At 39.2% G+C, this 21,513-nt stretch overlaps 1 protein-coding gene across 19 annotated transcripts in view; it reads left to right on the top strand.

Moving 5' to 3' along the window:
- Window positions 1-18,591, top strand: part of SYNRG (synergin gamma) — a 65,235-nt gene extending 46,644 nt beyond the window's left edge. For 14 of the 19 annotated variants that reach the window (XM_079132088.1, XM_079132083.1, XM_079132081.1 and 11 more), the window contains 6 exons: window positions 1,475-1,528; window positions 1,991-2,087; window positions 4,059-4,207; window positions 16,402-16,512; window positions 16,814-16,849; window positions 18,169-18,591. In XM_079132088.1, the coding sequence (XP_078988214.1) occupies window positions 1,475-1,528; window positions 1,991-2,087; window positions 4,059-4,207; window positions 16,402-16,512; window positions 16,814-16,849; window positions 18,169-18,300 (579 nt within the window). In that variant the 3' untranslated portion in view covers window positions 18,301-18,591. The remainder of the gene's footprint in view (window positions 1-1,474; window positions 1,529-1,990; window positions 2,088-4,058; window positions 4,208-16,401; window positions 16,513-16,813; window positions 16,850-18,168) is intronic. The other 5 variants (XM_079132085.1, XM_079132084.1, XM_079132087.1 and 2 more) reach the window with 1 other exon arrangement.
- The last annotated feature ends 2,922 nt before the right edge of the window (window positions 18,592-21,513 follow it).

Here is a 21,513-nt window from a genome sequence, read left to right as displayed (position 1 = left end):
GTTTTCTGCAGAGGAATAAAAGACATACTGAGTCCTAAGAACTCCAGGAAAAAGTACTTTCAGCTTTCACCTGGGAATATGAGGGGGAGAAAGACACAAGGCATCAGACATAAAATACATAATTAGCCAGGCGCAGTGGCGCAGGCCTACAATCCCAGTGGTTCAGGAGGCTGAGGCAGGAGGATCTGAAGTTCAAAGCCAGCCTCAGCAAAATCGAGGCACTAAGCAACTCAAAGAGACCCTGTCTCTAAATAAAATACAAAATAGGGCTGGGGATGTGGCTCAGTGATAGAGCACTTGCCTGGTATGTGTGAGGCCCTGGTTTTAATACTCAGCACCACATGTAAATAAATAAAATTAAAAGATTCATTTACAACTAAAAAATTATTAAAAAAAAAAAAGAGAGAGAGAGAGAGAGACTGGGAACACTGACCCTGGGTGAAATACTTTCCAGATGTTGCATCCACTGGAAGCACTCAGAGACCCTAAAACTGAAATTATTCTTGGAAATTCTTTTGAGTTCATATTTATGTATCATCCTACTGAATGTTAAAATGTCAAAATAGAGGAGAGAGGGGAAATATTCTGAGTTTCTATTTCTGTTTACTGCATCTTAGTCCCATGCTGTCTTCCTTCTGTGACCAACACACTTAACTCTCCTTGTCCCATGTACACACACACACACACACCCACACACACACACACACACACACACACACAGCACTATGACTGAAGTGGAAAGTCAGTGGTTTGACATGAATTCTCACACTACAAACCTGTAAGGTATATACCTTTGAAAAAGGCTTCCACTGTTACTGACGGGAACAAATGAGGCAACATTTGTAGAGGGAAGCTGCTGTCAAGCATTTCCCTCAGATTCACAGGTCATGTGCTCAGAAGGTACATTTATTAGCAATTTAAAATAATTATTGTCAGGTGCAGTGGCATGTCTGTAGCACCAGCAATTAGGGAGACTGAGGCTGGAGGATGACATATTCAAGGTCAGCCCTGGAAATTTGCTTCAGGGGCTGGGGTTGTGGCTCAGTGGTAGAGCGCTTGCCTGGCACATGTGAGGCACTGGGTTCGATCCTCAGCACCACATAAAAAATAAAATAGGGGTATTGTGTCCATCTACAACTAAAAAAATATTTAAAAAGAAAAGAAATTTGCTTCAGACCTTGTCTCAAAAAATAAAAAGGTCTGAGAGTATAACTCAGTGGTATAGTGCCCCTGGGTTCAATCCTCAGGACTGGAAGGGAAAAAAAAAAAAGAAAAGAAAAAAAAATATACACACACACACCACACACACATACACATGCACACAGATTCATATATATATATATATATATATATATATATATGAAAACTACTTTTATAAAAATGATTTTTATAAAATGAGTCTTAAAAGCTCTTTTTATTGACAGAAGTCATAGGCTTGCCTATATAACCTAGTTCTTTCTACAAAAATCCACAGGAAAATGAGAGATACGCGTATGAATGGCAGAGATGCCTGGGGAGTGCCCTGGATGTGAGTATGTCACCTTTATGTTCACACATAAGTGTACTTGGTGTCATTTTGCCTTCCCCTAAGAAAACTTGAGGGGAGCCTTTCTCCCATGGCCTTTAGAATGTGAAAGTCATATGTCACAAGTAAGACTTCCTTCTTGTTTATAATGGCAAATGCTGGCCTGTCACTTGTCTCCTCGACTATCACTATGTTTGAGATATAACAAAGTGATATCATTACCTCTGCCTAAATTAAAATAATATTTAAACTAAAGAACCTCTATCTTTTCTCTTCCAAAGTAATGGAGGATGGCTTCTTCCAGGTTCAAATTAAATTCTCAGATTTGTTTCACCATATACATACATTAGTCAGTCATGGTCTTCCACACTTCCTGGCTTTTGGGGGGGGTTTTCTACTAATAGTAAATTGATTTGCAGTAACCTTTTTTGGTTACATAATGTGATGTGATTTCATTTCTTGTAGGTCATTAAGAAGGCAAATGACACCTTAAATGGAATTAGTAGTAGTGCTGTTTGCACAGAAGTCATTCAGTCAGCTCAAGGCATGGAATATTTATTAGGTATCTTTGTTTTGTATTTTACTTATTTGAAATTGTGACACTGTATTATTATTGGTTTTCACTTATGTTAAGTATTTTAAAGCTGATTCTCAAGCTATATACAACTTCACTAAGTGGAATCTGCATTTGTAGATAAGACACTTAAGTCATAGGCAGTATATGTGTCTCTATGGCTAAGTTTCAAGTCTTTGTTTTATGTATATTTAATAGCAATATAAATTATACCCGTTTAACTGGTTTATCAAAGAGTGTGAATTAATGAGATATTAAAATGAAATTACTAGCCAGGTGCATTGGTGAATGCCTATAATCCCAGCAACTTGGGAAGCTGAGGCAGAAGGATCACAAGTTCAATGCTCAGTGTGGGCAGCTTAGTGAGAATCTGTCTCAAAATAAAACTGGGGGCATAGCTCAAATGTAAATCCCCCATATTGAGAAAAAAAAAATTTTTTTTTCTAATCAATTATTTCTATACTCTGTGAATTCTTCCTCTCTACCCCTTAACTTCCTGGCTATCTTCAACTCTTAAATATTCCAGTCCAACTTGAAACCTCAGTCTCTGTCTAATTCAGTGTTCCTCCCCTCCCCAAGTTCAGGCCTGACCTGTGGTCAGGCCACATGCACTAATCATTTTCAGATCTTCACTCAAATGTCACCTCTCACTGAGGCTTTCTCTGTCTTCTTTCTCAAAATGGTATCTCCTTTCCCTGCCCCTAGCACTTCCTATCCCTGTATCCCTGTCTTTGCTTGGTTTTCTCTGTAGCCTTATCCCCATGGTGCTGGGGATCAACCTAGTCTTGTCATCTTTAATATCTTATATATTTTACTTGTCCTTGGATGAACTCCATCAGGGCAGAGATTTTGGTATGTTTTGTTAACTGTTGTGCCCCCAACACTTAATCTAGTGCCTGGCACATGGAAGGCACTCAAAGTATTTGCTGGACAAGTAGACAGTGAAGGGATGTAGTCTCTGCTGGCTCTTGACACCTCTAGTTCCTCTTTTTCTGCTCAGATAGGCACAATTCTGCATTAGCAGATATCCACCAGGAAATGGGGTGCCTGTCTTCCTCTCTAATAGTGGAAGATTCTCTTAAAATCCCCCTCACTTTTTATCCCTTTCCCTTGAGGAAAGAAGAGGGAAAGCCATAGTGCTGTACACAAGGTTGTTGGTCCCCTGGATTCTCCAGCATTCACTTACAGAGGCTGGGATAATGTGTCTAGTGACTGTCACATTGCAGGAGTCAGGGTATGCCTGGTGGCTGTCCTTAAAATGTGGAGGTACTTGGCACCTCTCATCCTTTCTTGAAGAGTTCAACCTAATTCAGGGTTGGAAGGAAAAGAACCATTCTGCAGCCTATTAAGTGTTTGAAAGATATGTGAAGCCACTGAGTTTGTAAATTCCTGAAGATTCAGATAGGTGAGATATTTCTGTAATTACTCTATGATGATATTAAAATTTAGATATTTTTAAACCTTTATCATTCCTATTTTCAGTCGATTTAATGGGATTTCCTAGATTCAGACAGAAACTCCTGAACCTGGAAGGGGGAAAAAAAAAAAAGCTGATCACTTGCCTGATGCTTGTTGTTCTCCAGGCACTGTTCTAGGCCTTTTATAACATTAACCCATTTAATTTTCTCAACCATCCTTGGAAGGAGGTATTTTTATTATCCCAACTTTATAGATGAGGAAACTGAGATAGCAGTTATGTGACTTGCCCAAGATTACATGGCTAGTACAAGACAGAATAGGGGTGCACCCAAGCAGTGTCACCCTAGAGTCTGTTTTTACCAGTAAGCTGTACTGCAGCATTGAGAGGTGGGTTGGTCCCCAAAAATAGTAGGCTCACCTCTGTCTAGATACATTCCTTAATTCCAGCCAGTATGGCATCAAGCAGCAGTGCCGCCTTATCTTACTCATCTCTTTTCCTGTGCTTGCAACTCTTAACTGTCTCCTCTCTTGCCCTGTCAGGTGTTGTTGAAGTGTACAGAGTAACCAAACGTGTGGAACTGGGAATAAAAGCCACTGCAGTGTGCAGTGAGAAACTGCAACAGTTGCTGAAGGACATTGATAAAGTATGGAATAACCTCATCGGCTTCATGTCCCTCGCCACACTCACAGTAAGCCTATTGAACAATTCAGTAGTTGCTTTTCTTCCCAGAAACCTATGTTGTACAGCAGGAAATATATTCCTCTGATGGCAGTTACAGGACGATGAAGGTGCCTCCTGGATCACATTGTGTTAAAGGAGGAAAGCAGTGTGGATGTGGGTAGTTGAATGGTGCCGGGTGGACTTTGGGATAGCTCCAAGGCCCACTGTACCTAGGTAAAATAAGAGTATAGGACAGGGCTGGGGAGATAGCTTAATCGGTAGAGTGCTCGCCTTGCAAGCAAGTCCCTGGGTTCAATCCCCAGCACCACAAAAAAAAAAAAAAAAAGAGTATAGGACATTTCCTCTGTCGACATCCTTCTTAATTCACATACACATGCACAAATTTTGCAAAAAAGCATTGGTTTGAGCCGGGCACAGTGGCGCATGCCTGTAATCCCAGAGGCTGGGGGGGCTAAGGCAGGAGGATTGAGAGTTCAAAGCCAGTCTCAGCAAAAGTAAGACTAAGTAAGTCAGTGAAGCCCTGTCTCTAGATAAAATACAAAATAGGGCTGGGGATGTGCCTCAGTGGTCAAGAGCCCTGAGTTCAATACCCGGTACCACCCGCCCCCCCCCCCCCCCAAAAAAAAAGCATTGGTTCAAATTCCTCCCTTTGCACTTCTAATTATTTATATCCTCATATGTGTCCTTCTAAAAAGCTATAAGATAGATAAATGTCATGTTGTTGTCTTATAGTTTGTTTACTACCTTTCTTAGATTCTTGGATTATTTTCATTTTTTCCTGTTATGAGTAGTTCTGCTCCAAATAAACAACTGACTGGTTTCTTGGGGGGTAAAGTTCTTCGAAGTGCATTTTACAGACCAGAGTGTGGGCCTTCATGTGTATATGCATGTAGTATTTATAGCTGCTCTCGCACTTTTTAGATGGTTTTCCAGCTAGTATTTAATTTCATGAGAGGCTTTGCAAAATGATAATTTGCAGTTTCTATTTCCATCATGTATAAACTGATAACTTCTTTTGACCAGTTATTTAATAGAATATATTGATTATTGACCTTACATATTTCATATTTATGATAGATTTATGTACATATATATAGGCTTGTAAATTTTTTCAGTCTTTTCCTCCTTCATTACTGTCACCTTTTTTCATTTCATTGTGCAAAACAATTTTATGTTTACATATTCATACCTATTCAGTTTATCTCTTATGATATCCTTTATTTCACAATAGTCAAAGAAAGTTATCTTCCTTCTACAGCTGGAATAAATATCCTATCTTTCTTTCCTCTTTTCACATTTAACTGTGTGACCCATCCAAAAAGGATTGCTGCTTGCAGTTGTAGTAGGAAGCAGTTCTTACTGCTTTGAACTGAGAACTGCGTAGATACCCAGTTGTCCCAACAACATGTCTTAAAGAGCAAATCTTCTCACCATTTTTATGTTGCTTCTGGCTTACAATATTAAGTTTTTAAAGAATTTGCATAATTTCCAAAATCTGTTTTGTTCTTTTGAACAGTTTTTCAGTTTATAATCTAAAATCATATAGCTTAGGTAATTAAAAAAAAATAACTCTCCTAGATAATAAGAAATGGAGCATAAGCATTTGGAAAGAAGAGATGAAAGTATCTTCATTTTGTAATATGGAATTCTTCTAGAGGTTAGATGTATTTTGGTTAACAAAAACTCATAGCATTCCAGTTGGGCTTTGTATTAAGCTCTTGCCATCCCATCTACTAGGGAAGCTGAGGCAGGAGGATTGCAAGTTCAAGGCCAACCTGGGCAACTTAATGACATTCTATCTCAAGAAATAAAAAGGGCTAGGGATGTCGCTCAGTGGTAGAGTACCCCTGGGTTCAACCTCCAGTACCACAAAAATAAATAAATAAATAAAAAATCATAGTGTTCCTGCAAATTAACAAGAACTGGAAAATACGGTGAAAGTAGAAAATCTGTGATTTTTTTATGTATTGAATCATCAGGCCCTCATCACTTCTGAACTTCTGACCATGTATTTAGGATGACTGATTCCATTGTTTTCACATCTCAGTCTCTTTCCTATGCCATTACTAGACTGTTCTTTGTAAGATCTGATCATGTCATTTAAATCCCATTTAAAATCCTGTAGTGGGCTTACCATGTCACCATGGGCTTCAGGATCAAGTTCAGATTTCTTAGCTCAGTGAAGATCTTTCTATCCTTGGACTGCCCTTGTCTCTATTAGGCTGCTTTCCCCAGAAGGTGTTCCAAGAGTCCTTCCGTCTAAATCAAGCACCCTTCCTGTGTGTGTCCTTAGCACATTTCTCTCCCTTCTCATAGCATTTACTGTGCTTATTGATAATTGTGTGTTTACTTGTCTTTTGCCCCTTCACTTGTCAATTTCTTAAAAAGAGGACCATGTCTTTTATTTCTTTATTAGTATTCTGACAGTGTTTGATGGGACTTTTTTGTTTTAAAAACTGTTTTATGAAGTTTTTCTGAATATGCATATTTTCTACTTTATCATTTTAATAACTGAGTTAAGGTGTTTTAGTAAATGGATAAGGAAAATGAAAAGGAAAGTAAGAAAATAAGATAAAGCCAAGAATGAAGTTAAGTGTACAAAAAGTGTGTACTTAGAGTGTTTGTATTCATTAGTGGTGAGCTGTACAGTTACTTTATGTGTTCTACAAATTTATAAGACATGACTAGTTCCATGATTCACTGTGTTCATAACTTAATACTCAGAAGAAGCATAAATATTGTACTGCTAATATCACAAAGAAATTTCTTTTGTGAATTCTCATTAAGGGAAAGCTTCCAGAAACAACAACAAAATAAAACTAATGTAACCAGTATTATCTTCAAAAAATATTCAATAGTTTCCTACAGCATATCTCAGTATAGGCCAAATGACATAGCTCCAAAGGACAAGTCAATAAAACTCATTCTAAGTGTGGAAAAAGATGAAATGGTAAGCATGTAGCCATGCTCGTTCATGGTGAGCTCATGACTGCTCTATAAAGGAAGCATACCAGTCAGTGAGAAATATGCCAACATCCCAGGAACATATGAACAATATGAGTAATTTATAAAAGAGGAGTACAACTAATTGGTGAACATTGATTCCAATTGAAAGGTTTTTTTTTGTTCTCTCTTTTTTCATTTTTTAGTAGCTGGGATTGAACTCAAGGGCACTCAATCACTGATCTCAGGGACACGCAACCACTGAGCCACATCCCCAGCCCTATTTTATATTTTATTTAGAGACAGAGCCTCACTGAGTTGCTTAGTGCCTCCATGGTGCTGAGGCTGCCTTTGAACTCATAATCCTCCTGCCTCAGCCTCCTGAGCAGCTGGGATTATAGGCATGTGCCAACACACCCAGCTAAAAGATTTGTGTTCTTTAAACCTACGAATTAAGCCCAGTTTTTGTTTAGTTGGAATCATAACAGTGTGATTAAAAAGTGGCGCATACCTTAAGGGTGGAATCTCCCTGTGGAGAAGGAGCATGGCAATCTGCTCTCCCCTCCACTTACAGAGGGCAAAAATCAAGACTTGTGCCCTTGGTGTGAACCCAGTGCACTTTTAACCTTAACCCACTAGAAGTTGAACCAAAGGACCAGCAGACATTCAGAATAGTTGTCTGGGTAACTGCACGTCTAAGAAAACTGCCACAGCAATGATTCTAAATACAAATCACAAAAAGAAGTAGATTAAGCACACAAGATTGTTCTTTATAAAAGTGAACGGTTGGAAACAACCTGAAAGTCCAGATCTGGACGATTAGTTACTTATGGTGACTCTTCATATGGGGATGTTCTGCAGACATTTTGTAAGGGAACACTAAGTTTGAACTAACACAGAGCTGGAAGGAATCTCCCAAAATGGTAATGGGATTGTGTTTGGGTGTTGAAAACCTGGGTTTCTAAATATTCTTTTTAGTCTTTTTATTTTCTCAACTTTCTTTTAAAAATTCCTTTCTATCTTTATTATATTTACAATGGGAAATATTTTTACTCTGGTAGAAGAAATGTATCACTACCCTTTACTCACTTGCATAAACCCTCCCTGCAGATTCCCTTTGGTACCCTTGCCCACTGCTCCTTTCATTTGTACTGATAAGTTATCGAGACCTCTATACTCTAGGGTCTTTGATCTCATTAATTTTACATGGCAACTTGATATCTTTGCCATCATCCTTCCAGAGATATCCTCTATACTCTGTTTCCTCTTCCTATCCTGAAATGGGCAAGTGAAGTAGGTAAAACCAAAGATGTGCAAAAGCTTTCTGGGGAACTGGGTTGAATTAGCAATAAGATTAATGAAACAGAACACCAGGAGTATGTCCAGACAACAACTTGTTATAAATATTTCCCCTGCTACTTATAGACTACAGAGTAATTTCCAATAGATTGTAGAATTGTTATTATTCTAAGAATTTCTATAAGACTGTGGAATAATTTAAAAGCCACCCACTTTCTATTTAGATTTTTAAGGTTCTTTGTTTTGGTGGCAACCAGTTCTCACTGTGCTTAACACTTTGAGAACTAGATTTCTGGCTGGGCGTGGTGGTATACACCTGTAGTCCCAGCAACCTGAAAGGCTGAGGCAGGAGAAAACACAAGGTTGAGACCAGCCCTGGCAACTCAAAATAATAAAAAAGGACTTGGAATGTAGCTCAGTGGTAAAGTGCCCCTGGATTCGATCCCTGATACCAAAACAATAAATAAAACATGATTTCTGTACAAACCCTCAAATCAGCCACCCTTCTCTTCTGGTACTACCAGAAAAAGCTGACAGTACTATGAAGCATCTTTCCTTGCCATGAGCTTTTGGAAGAGAAGAGAGTAGTACAAAAGACCAAGCACATATTACCCAAGCTCATTATGTATTTGTTGTTTTCAGTTTGGAGCAAAGGGTAATTGGAGAGACTTGTCCTGGGTTGCTGCCGGGCATTTACTTCTTGAGACAGTTGCTCTTACCAGGTGTGGTAGAAGCCATTTCCTCCTTGTCCATCTACCCAAATTTCCCAGCTCTCCTGCACCTCCCAGCTGCTCATGAGAAGGGCTTGCCTTCTAGACTATGATTACCATTCCAGACCTGCATGTTTTTCTTTTTTTATAAAATATACATACAATAAATTGCAAAAATCTTAGTTGTACCATTCCAGGAGTTTTGTTAGTTATACCATTTGATGACTTTGACAAATGCATACCCCCACACTTCCCGTGCCCTGCCAAGATGGAGACTATTCCATCATTCCAGAAAGTTTCCTTAAACATCTTATTAGTTATCACCATACTCAAAGATAATCCGTATTGTGAGTTTTTATATCAGGTGTTCATTTTGTTCAAATTTGGAACAAGGGTTAACCTGTTCAAATTTGTTTCAGTTTTTTATATCAAGGGTTAGGTTTGTTCAAATCAAATTTTGGAATTTGATTTTGTTGTTTTGAAGAAAGCCTATTTGGTTTGGTAGCCCATCTAACTTGGGAATTGCTGCCCCTCTTCTGGTATGGTGGCACTAAATCCTTTAGTGTGACAAATGTGAGGTAAATAGAGAGAGACATTCTGTCCTTCAGATTCTTATTATGAGCATCCATTCCTAGTCTCAGGGTCTAGATACTGGAGAACGATTTACCTGACTTTTTTAAAAACCATTTAAGGGGCCAGAAATTAATTATCTATAATTCCACATTGCAGGAATGCACTGTAAATTGTACAGGACTACCACTGAGTAGTCCCTTCTGTAATTGCCCATGTGCTTTAGTTTCAATTGCTTTTTTCACCAGGTTAACCTGACAAAACAATTTTTCTCTGCTCAGATACTTCTGTATGTTGTTTCCTCTTGATAACTGACAGGTAGGTCTTGGTATATAAACTCATCTGAATCGCCTGTTTCTTGAAGTGTAGTGTATATTCTACAAAGGGAGTGTAAGCTGTAACTTGTCCTGAGGAGCCTTTACTCTGACAGAACTGATAAGAATAGCTTTGTAAATGTAAATGACTTACAATCCAACATCTTTGTAGTTCGTTTCAGTTGTACCAAAACTGTGATGACCCGGACTCTGGATTAGAAGCTGAAAGCAAGGAGAGCATTACAGAAGCATGATTGAGGTTTCATAGGAAACGTTTAGCTCTTTATTCCATTGTTTCATTTTAGGTAAATAAGCTTCTTAAACTCCTTAATGGACCACACTGCCATGGTGAGGTGCTTTGAATTTAATACTACTACCAGTAATGAGTTGCCATTTGTTTTGTACCTAGACCTGCTGGGCATTGTGCTATGATCTTTACGTCCATTCACATTTAATTCTGGCAACAACCCTAAAAGTCAGTAGCACAAAACCTATTTTCGTAGGTGAAGAAATTAGGGTTCAGAGAAGAGAAAACCTGACTGAAACTGACAACTCTGGGATTTGAATCCACATCATTTTAAAATTATTTCTTCTTGCTATGTTATATCTAGCTTCCAAATGCTGAAAAAGACTTGTTTCTTCCTATGAAGATTCCATGGGACTATTCCCTTCAAAAGATGACTGCCTTAGGGCCAGGGTGTAGTTGAGTAGTAGAATATGTGTTTGGCATAGAGGGGATTCAGTTCCCCAGTGCCAAAAAAAAAATCTCCACCGCACTGTTTTCCTCCACTGAAAAAACCACGTAGGTCACTTTTTGGCTGAGATCAAGTGTGGTATCTGTTATTACAGTTTATATCTCTGCCCAAGAACAGTGTGTTAAATGGATTTTTGGAGGAGGGAGATGGAATATCCATGCATCCATCTAATATTGTAGTACTTTCATGAATGGTGCAACCTCTTCAGGGAAACATCAAAAAAGAAAAGGAAAAAACGTATGTAGTGTGCTTCATAAGATGCAGAGTGCTTCATAGTAGGTAAGGATGCTTGGGCTGAGGAAAGCAGTTTTAAACTCCAATTGTGACTCCTTGGTATTTAAACTGGATGTTATACCAGCAAAGAGGTGCTGTGCTCCCCGCTTTCCCTTAGATACTTCCTTTGTCCATGGACGGAGACTCCCCCTGCAGTAGAAGCCTTCACTCCTCTGGACACCCAGACCCTGAAGGAACTGATGCAAAAGAGAGAAGTCATCTCTTATGCTCACATGTGATGCTCTGATGGTTAACTCCTTAAGTGAATTGTTACCTAAGCTTTTATCTTATGGATGAAGTCCAGTAGGTCTGGAACAAAAAACTTCAGTCCTGGAAAGCACAACCAATCAATTTTGCCATATAAAATCTAAGACACGAGCAAGGACTGTTTTCCTCAGACCTATAGTCAACTAGAAATCAGTCTCTTTGATCTCATTGTTATCATCAGTATAATACAGACTCTTTGTTTGATAATTCCTTTCAGTGTAAACTAAGCAGTAAATTTCAGATTCATGTCCTATTGCTGTGGCATATCAAGAGAACACTTTAATGATAGTGTTTTCTCTCTTGCTAGTATGTACAGTGTTTTAGAGACAAAATCTTTACCATGTATCTGCATGGCTTTCCTCAGTTGACAGAAGGTGGCTGTGGTAGACAGAATAATGGACCCACAAAGATGCCCATATCCCTGATACCTGTGAAGATGTTACTGGTAATAGTAACTTTGCAGATGGCATTAAGTATCTTCAGTAGGGAAAATGATCCTGGACTGTCTGGTTGGGCCTAGCGTCTTCCCAAGCATCTTTATTAGAGGAAGGTAGGAGGGTAAGAGTAAGGAAAAAGTGATGTGACAACAGAAACAGAAATTGGCAGGTGCTACCCTGCCAATTTGGAGGTAGGATCCGGAGCCAAGGAATGCACAAGCAATATCTAAAAGCTAGAAAAAACAAGGAAAGAAATTCTCCCCTAGAACTTCCAGAAGGAAAGCAGCTCTGCCAAGCCATTTTAGACCTCGGACCTCCAGAACCATAAGAATTTATGTTTTCTTAAGCCATTAAATTTGTACTAGTTTGTCACAGCAACACTAGGAGAGTATTACACAAAACCTTGTAACAAAACCAATATCCAAAAATCTAGAATTGCTTGTGGAACCTTTGTCTAGATCATTCTTCATGTCTGTCAACTTAGACCAGGTTATGTTGCAGTAACAAACACCCCCCTTGCCAATCCTAGCAATATAACTACAACCACATTTTTTTCCTATGTTCATCTCAAGTTTTAGGGGGCTTTGTGCCATATTCTTCTCCTTCAAGGACCCAGGAAGACAGAACTTTCACCATGTGAAATATAGCTGGTCACATTGGGAGGGTCTAGGAACATGATAAATAGCACATTGGTCTTAAAGGCTTCCTTTCAGAGGTAATCCATGTGACTTATACTCATGGTCTGTTGACCATGGCAAGTTACATGGCCGTGCCTAATTCCAAGAAAGCAGGGAAGGCCAGGATACCATTTTTCCAGAAAAGGAAACTGAGAATATTGGTGAAGAACACTAATTACCACCAGACTCTTCTTCCTTAATGATGATTTTCATGGACACCATTACTAGCTAAGGATTCAGTATTATGTATCTCAGTCTGACTCTGGGATTTCTCAGTATAAGCAGGTCATACATGTTTTTAAAAAATTTTTGTTAAATACGTAAAATGTCTTCTAATTAAAGTAGATGATCAATTTATGGTAGTCTGTTGAAAGCATAACTTGGTGTCAAACTGTTACTATACACTATAATAATCCCCTGCTTATAGGTGTATATTTAGGAAGGTTCATTTTATCATTTGAAGGATTAATTTGATCACAGGGTAATTTATGCAGAGCCTATGGTTTTCATTGGAGATTACAATATGACCTTTTCCTCCACTTTCCTTATGCCTTCAGTAAACAGATACTAAAGGCTTTTATTAATGTGATTTCAAATTCACAATTTTCCCACATTTTAATTATTTTTCAAATAGTCCTGATTCAGTAAGATGATGAATGTCTATAATGTAGATTACAGAGGCAATACTGTATTTTTAACCTCTTTGGAAAACTTGATAGAGTTTATCAAAGTGAATAATTGTGATAATCATTTAGACTGTTTTTTCCTTTCCAGAGCAGTATTATTTTTTGGTCTGTTGTCGTTTGGTTGTTTTTGGTATGGTGCTGGGACTCAAACCCTTAAAAGTACTTTTTTTATGTCTCCGAGAGTCTCAACACCAACTGAGGAAGTAAGTTAGGGCAAGTGAAATTATTACCATGTACAGATGACAGAACTAGGGAACAAGTAACAGTACCAGTCACTCTACATTTGACCAAAGTGGCCATGACTACACTAAAAAATGGAAAGAGAGAAAAGAACATTTATCCTCTGACTTGGCTAAGGCTATGTAATTTTACTTCGGTCACCTGGGTCAGAATCCTCTATACTCAATTGAAACACCTCACACACACATTTTTCCTGCCCTACCTACAGCTTAAGAAAAGTGAAAGTACTTAATGGTTTATTATTTCAAATTAGAAATGGATGAAGAAACATGATATGTTATCCACACGTTTTTCAAGAAAGAAGCTGATGTTCTTCCCTTAGGGAAGAAAAATACAAGTATTTAATAGTTTTCCTTCATTGTTCAAAAACCCACTGTGGTTCAACCTAGAGTAACTAGAGAAAATGTAGCTATTACTTTGGCAGGAGTTTGCCATCACCTTGGATCACCTCAGTGTCCGTGAGGATAAACCAGCTACCTTGCCAGGTTCTCGGGTCCTTGACCACTTGGACTCGGGGCCCTTGTGTCTAATTCGCTTCATCCACATGCATGATCACTTGGGACTGCGTTCCCAAGTCACACTGCAGTGCCTCTGCTGTCCACAGTTCAGACAGCTGACTTTCTGAGCCCAACCAAGTTGGCAAACCTCCACTCTTCCCACACTCTACCTGCACTGCTCTTGTTTGAATTCTTAAACACCGGCCTGACCCATTTACTTTGTTCCTTTCAACTCCTTTCTGTCTCCATTTCTTTTCCCACCTGCTTAGTCCCTGTGGTGCCTGGCATCGCCACCCACTCCCTTTGGTCACACTCATCAGACAAAACCCAACCCGGATATGTGCAGCCATCCCCCTTCTCACAGCCCCCTTGACCCCTGCTGGTAAAGGGACACTCCTACCACTGCAGTTTGCTGCCTTTGATCATTTCTCAAGGCTGCTGCCATTTGTACATAGCTGATAATTGCACCGCCCCCAATAGAGAGAGGACAGGCCCTCAGAGGGGACTCTTCAACTCCACGTCCCACCTGCAGCTTCCTCCCATTGCAGTGGTGTGTCGAGCTCGTAAGAGCCGATTGTTAAATTTTCAGGAACTTTGTGAGTCACTTGTTAAACACAGCCATTAGTAAAAATAACATAAATTTGCAGTTAAAAATTAAAAGGAGGGGCTGGGGAGATAGCTCAGTTGGTAGAGTGCTTGCCTTGCAAGCACAAGGCCCTAGGTTCAATCCCCAGCACAGTTAAAAAAAAAAAAAAATTGAAAGGAAAATATACTCAAAAAAGACATAAATACTCAAGACTGCCTAGTTCTTTTATTATATTTACTATTATCTAGCTTTGTGGGTTATTTACGTCTATTGTATGACAACCAACCATCCCTGTTTGCTCAAGACTGAGGAATTTCTTCAGTGCTAAGACCAGAACAGTCTTCAACAAACCAGGACAGTTGGTCACCCTAGAATATTGTATCAGCATGGTGCAGATACTAGGTAATGATACTCCTGTACGTGTCTTCCCAATTCCTTGTTCATTGCCATCACCTTTAGAAACTGGAAGCCAGCATGGTGGGAGTATTTACATCATAGAAATCTGCAAATGCTTTAAACCAGAGTTTGCTTTATTGTTTTGCTGGTTATCTGGACTTAAAAAGGTATCAGAGAAAATGTTAATAATGTGCATTAAATTTAAGTGTGCTTTGTCTATAGCCATTATATTGTGAATAGCACAAGAGTTGAGAAAATATTCCCCAATATTCAGAAGAAGTTACTCAGGTCTTTGACAGACGAGTGAAGTTCTCAGATAATGTCTTTGTTGTTTCACTTTGGTCTTAGTCTTTAACATGAAAGCATCACCCAGTATTTATTCAAAATCACACTTTTGTGAAAGTAACCCAATAGTGAACATGAATCCAAGAGTTGGCAGAAATCGAAGAAAGTATTTCATGAGAATCAATTAACTTACTGAATTTACAATAAAGATCGTCGTTATATATTTTATTTGCAAATTGATTGCTACACACCCTTTATATCAATTAAGTTTATAGTAAATTGTAAGTGTTCCTGTGTGTGCTCTTTTCTCTTTGGACAATCAGTTCTCAATGGCAGGGAGTGGGACAATTTTACTTATAAGGAAGCTAGGATGCTGCTGAACATTCTACGATGCAGAGCAGAGCCCCTGCAGCAAAGAGTTATCCAGACTAAAGTGTCAGAAAATAAATTGCTTTAGGTATTTTAAAAACTTCTTCATGTGAAGAATCCAACACTTCTAACTGGATGTGGTGGCGCATGCCTGTAATCCCAGAGACTCAGGAGGCTAAGGCAGGAGGAACTCAAGTTCAAGGCCAGCCTCAGCATCTTAGTGAGACCATGTCTCAAAAAATAAAAAGGGCTGCTCAGGATGTAGCTCAGTGGTGAAGTGTCCCTGGGTTCAATCCTCAGTACCAAAAAAGAAGAAAAAAGAAAGAAATTGACAACTTTCCAAAATTGAGACCTTGCCATTTTAATCACTGGATATATTCCATATTTCACAGATTTATTTTAGAGGAGTATATTAGATAAAGCCTATGAAGAGTGAGCATAATGCCTAGTGCAAGTAAGGCTTGACTTCCAGCTCTTGGACTCACCACCTCTAGCTGCCGACTTGCAAATCTCCTTCTTGACACTAACCCCATACATCCGCCACCTATGTACAGAGCACCTGACCTTAGCCATCCACAGCAGCTCCAGCTCAGCTTGTACCAAGTGCTTCCCTCTGAGTAAGCACTGGCTATACTCGTGACCTGAATTGCCTGATACCCACCTGGCCCTGCCCTAGACCATGAGTTCTCAAAGGACAGGGAGCATGGTTTACTTATGGTAGCGTCCCTAATACCTAGAATATAGCAGGCATTTGGGAAATAAAACTGTGATCGTATTGGGGTATTAGAGACTGGCTTAATTTGCTGCCGGACCTATTGGGGATGGATGATCAGGGAATGAAGCAAACAGCATTTGAAATTCCTGGGTTCTTACATATTTGTCCTGTCATCCTTACAGCCAGATGAAAATTCACTGGATTTTTCTTCCTGTATGCTTCGACCTGGGATTAAAAATGCTCAGGAACTTGCCTGTGGGGTGTGCCTCTTAAATGTGGACTCTAGGAGCCGGGTAAGTCATATGCTTTCCTCCCAAAGAGGGGGCTTCAGCACAAGGTTTGTGACTACAGGTGGGGATTTGAAAAAAATCAAGAAAGCCGAGTAGTAGGGAATACATTTCTTTCCAAGGGAATAGGGGGCGATGTTGAGAGAGCAGATGTAGTCCTTCCCTTGCTAATAAGCATGCTATGTGCATTACACCCTGGGGTGGAATAAGAGGAAAGGCAAACCTATGAGGATTTATTTGGAGGCAAGAGGCCCTGTTCTGAGTTTTTTTGGGTTTTTTTGACCTTATGGTTTCAACATTATTTCAGAAAGAAGAGAAGCCTGCAGAAGAACATCCTAAAAAAGTATGAACCAGTTACACGTTATCTTAGCGTGTCCATTTTAATTTTGAGTGTGGAAGGCAAACAGATGATTCTGTTGCCATCCTGGACCGTTCCAATCATGATCCTTTACTGAGTCATTTCTGTTCCCATAATGTTTGATTTAATCAACTAACACGTCTGTGTGGACCCACTGCTGTCTTGTTTGCATGCTTGTGTCTCATAATTGGCTTCTGGTGTTGTAGTTATTTTTCTCTGCGGTGAACAGGGTAACAGAATGAGCAACTTCTGGAAGACTAGAAGTTGTAGTGACACACAGAATGAGATCAGAGAGCTTCAGGATTTAGCTGTTAACAGACAAAAACAAATCAGCTGGGTTTTAGAGTTTTATTTACTTTTATTTTAGCATTTTAGAAAACTAATTGTAGGAAGTGATCCAGGTTGAGACTACTTTTCCCAGTTGACTATATCCTTCCTTTAAGCATTACTAATCTGGAAGTAAGTCTTGTGTATTTAATGGCTGTCATTTTTTACAAACCCTATACCTGTTGGGACTTTTTAACTATAGGAGTTGCCCCTAAAGGAATATGTTCCAAGATGCCCAGTGGATACCTGAAACCTCAGATAGTACTGAGCCCAATATGGGCCATGTTTTGTTTTTCTGTGTACACATACCCATGATGAAGTTTAATGGAAGAGTTCAGTTATGATAACAAAATAGAATAATTAATAGCAATATACTATAATAAAAGTTATGTGAATGTAGTCTCACTCTCACAAGAGTGACAGCAGATGTTAATATTGTGAGACCACAGTTTCCTGTGGGTACCTGAAACTGCAGAATGCAGAGCAGCAGAGCGGGGCTGTTCCGTACCGGTTCCTATGGCATTAGACCTAAGAGGAGTTGACTCTTTTCTAACTCTCTTATGATTTTTCTGCCATAATAGGACCGTAATCACCACAGAATTTTAAGGGGCTGCACGTTACAATCAGAGGGCATCCTTTAGCGCTGTAAGTGATGGCAATTATCCGTGGCCTTTGATTATTTTAGTTCCGTGTCATGATCTCTCTCTACCCTCCACAGCTTCTGTCTGCCTTTTCTAGGAAAGACCTGCCCTTTTTTTTTTTTTTTTCTGGAACTAGGTTGAATAGTAACAATTTTTGTACCTTTAATTAGCCATAAACAACTTTGTTACTTGAATTCCTGTAGCTACCTACTCAGCTTTTGTGTGTGTGCCGTTTGGGCCTCAGCCTCTTTTACACCTGGTGAGGTATGTGTTGGTTGCTAATAAGCACTTGAAAGCAGAAAAGCCTGACCTGCCCCACATCTCTGTTTCCGGTAGGCGTTCAACTCAGAAACAGACAGTTTCAAACTGGCCTATGGAGGGCACCAGTATCATGCCAGCTGTGCCAACTTCTGGATCAACTGTGTTGAACCAAAGCCTCCTGGTCTCATCCTGCCTGACTTGCTCTGAAAAGATCCTCTAGGAAGCACTGTTTTGTTTTGTTTTTTCTGTCACCCCTGGGGGGTGACAGGGACCAATAAACAGAATATGAGTACTGCAAGGTTCACCTCCATGAAACTGTATGAATTCCCCAAGAGGCAGAGAAAACGCATTGGAAGTTCCCCTCGTTCCTACAAACCACCTTTGATGTCTGATTCCTGCTGCCAGTCTCTGGGATTTGAGATAAAATTGACAACAGAAAGAAGTTTGTACACTTATTTCTAGTTCTCTTAAGTTGTTTGAAAATATGGACCACAGTTTTCTTTGAAGAATAACTTGCTGCTGCAATACTGAAACTGTGAAGAATTTGACATTTGAAGAAAAATAACTTCTTATTGTGGGATTTTTATTGGCAGGACTGTTCAAGCCAGTGCTTGTTTTATGCGTAGAACACATGTGGTCCTGTGAAGTATAATGCATTTCTCTGCATTTAGTTTGTAAATATCTGTAATGAATAAAATGGAGATATTGTGATTAAATTGATACTCTATGTTCTTAAAGAAAAAACTTAGCTCATCTCCTTTGGACAGTAGCAGGCCGTGAGGACAGATGTACCATCTTTTCTGTCCACAACTGAACCTTTGCTCCTTTCCTTCATTTCTGAAACTATCAGCTTTCAAGAAAACTCTTTCCCAAAACACGCCTGAGTCCTTTGTAGTGGAGAGGAACATCCATTTTGACAGAGGTGCATAAATCTGTGAATCAGGATGAATATGCTTTCCCTCTGGAGACTTCATCGAAAACCTTTTTTGCCCCCACAAAAATCCTAGCTATTTTTCCAGACAAGTTCCGGAAAGGCCATGGAACAAAATCTCTCTGCGGTGGCCTCGCTCCACGTTTCCAAAGATGACGGCTTAGGGGCCAGCGCTGCCAAACTGCATGTCCGTGAGTGATCTGAAATTAACTCAGGGTGAGAGGGGAGCTCCCAGCCTGGTGAGCAGGATAGTAAAATATATGTCTATTTATGGTAGAGATAAATGTTGTAGAAGCATGGAAGGAAACTGTTTTAGAAGGAAAAGGCTCATGTTCTCTGGTGTGAGATTTTCTTTGCTGCTTAAACTGAATGCATAAAATCAGGACCTAGAGCAAAATTTTAAAGGCTGTTATTTCTAGGAAGAATGGACCAATCTAGAATACATATTTCTCTGTTACTTTTGTGCTTCATGAAGATATTTTGAATCTAGTATGCGTCACTTTGTATGATTTAGGCTTTCTGACCTAGGCTGGTTTTAATTGAAAACTTTGAAAAAGTTCATTTTCTTCTGGATATCTGCTGCTTTTACACAATTGTTTTTCCCTTTCAGGACAAAACTTGGGGGAATTGTGCTATTTCATCTTATACCTTTTACATTTCCTTCAACAAAGTCTGCTTTACCCTGCTATATGTATACCAGGACACAGAGAAGTGTTGAGATAAATCTGTTTTTCTCATTTGCTCCAGATGACACCATCTCCAGCTGTTTATGACTGAGATGGCTATCTGAATTGTCACTAGAGCCTTTTGCCTCCGCAGAGCAAGTGTAGTGCTCGTGACACCACAGGTGGGCCCATTTAGGAGAAACCCTACCTGAGGCCTCTGTCTCGCTTCATCCTGGACGGTGCTAGTTTTCATTATGGCAACAGAATAACAAGCAGGCTTAACCGTCTTGCATATTCCATAATGGAATCTACCTAGCAAGAATGTTTCCAAGTTTGACAGAATTTATGTTGCTGAAGTACTTTGGGGGAGAATGCTGTGTGGATTGTTATTCTGTCACAGTGGCCTATATCAATGACATTTTTTAAAGTACCTGTTAACTAGATTGGTTTCCTTTCCTAGATGTACTCCAGAATGCCTCAGATTAAATTCCTGCATATAATCACAGCTGTGTTTACCAAGTATGAGAGGTTTAGTGACACTTTGGGAGGTGCCAGAAGAAAATTCAGTAGACGTCAACCAAAAACCATTGCGTTATAAAGTGTTCACTACTTTTGATATCTGTTTAATACTTGAAATGTTTAGTTACCTGCCACCGATAAGGATTTGGGAAGTGTGGAATACCATCGGGCTGAGTTTTCTTTGCACACATTTATTGAAATGACTCATCACTGCATTCAGCCTCACCTCAGCTCTTGTTAGCCAAGAGCCCAGTGTCCTTGGAAACAGTAACCAAGGTTACTTATTTCCATACTGGGTATTGTGTCAGGCAGCCTCACCCCACCGCTTGAATGGCGATTAATAAGCACTTTTCTTTTTGTTATTGCATTTTTGCCTTTAAAATTTCTATGGCTTGGTGTGTAATTTAATTTTTGTCGGACATGCTTGAGATAGAAGAGGTACAGGTATACTAAAATATTTTCTATAGTTTATTTTTCCTGTGGTTACTAGTTAGCATTCTAGATGGGTTGCATATTCTAAATTATTTAAATATTTTGTGTATATACAAATATTTTGGGCATTTTGGGTGTTTTTGCTTTTTGGTCTGATTTATTTAAAGATATGTTCTACTTTCCTAATTAGTATGTTCCTAAAGCTATGAAAAGATTTTGAGGGGCTGTATATCCTATATATTTGAAATGCTTGCTCTGGGGACCACTGTGAAAATTCCCCTTTATACCTTCTAGGTCAATACACCTTCCTTTGTGAACAGCTAATAAACTGACATTTTCAGACATTTGCCATTTAGAAGGGAGCATTATAGTCTGTTGTAGACCATTCTGGCAAATGTCAGAATGCAGGGCAGGATGAGTTTAGCCTGTTTTGTTTAGGTTGGGGAGAATTTCTTTGGAGAAGTGTGGGCCAAATAACAGAATTGAAAAGCCCTTTATAAGGTCAAGCTGAAAAAAATAAATCTTAAGTAAAATAGTTCTTGGGTGAAAAATGCCACTTTACAAATTACCTTTCTAACAAAATATATCAAAATTTTTACTTAATTCCATTCTTCATATGTTGATAAGTAAATGGGTTCTTTAAAAAAAACATTTATGGGGGCATCTCATTATTTTGTACTGGTGGCTGTATTAACCAGTGCTGTAGGTCCACAGTGAAATGAGTTGTGTGTGATGTGGAATTTGGTCCTACGTTTTAAAAGATGGTATGGCTTTTTCCCTTTGTGTACATTTTAATAAACAAACAATTGCCCTAACTGCCATGTTTAGAAATTATAAAGCTTGACCTCTAAAATATTGTCAGGGTTTGTTCTG

Source organism: Sciurus vulgaris (assembly GCF_902686455.1).
Source record: "Sciurus vulgaris genome assembly, chromosome: 3".
Lineage (NCBI taxonomy): Eukaryota > Metazoa > Chordata > Mammalia > Rodentia > Sciuridae > Sciurus > Sciurus vulgaris.
This window is presented reverse-complemented; position numbering and strand designations above follow the sequence as displayed.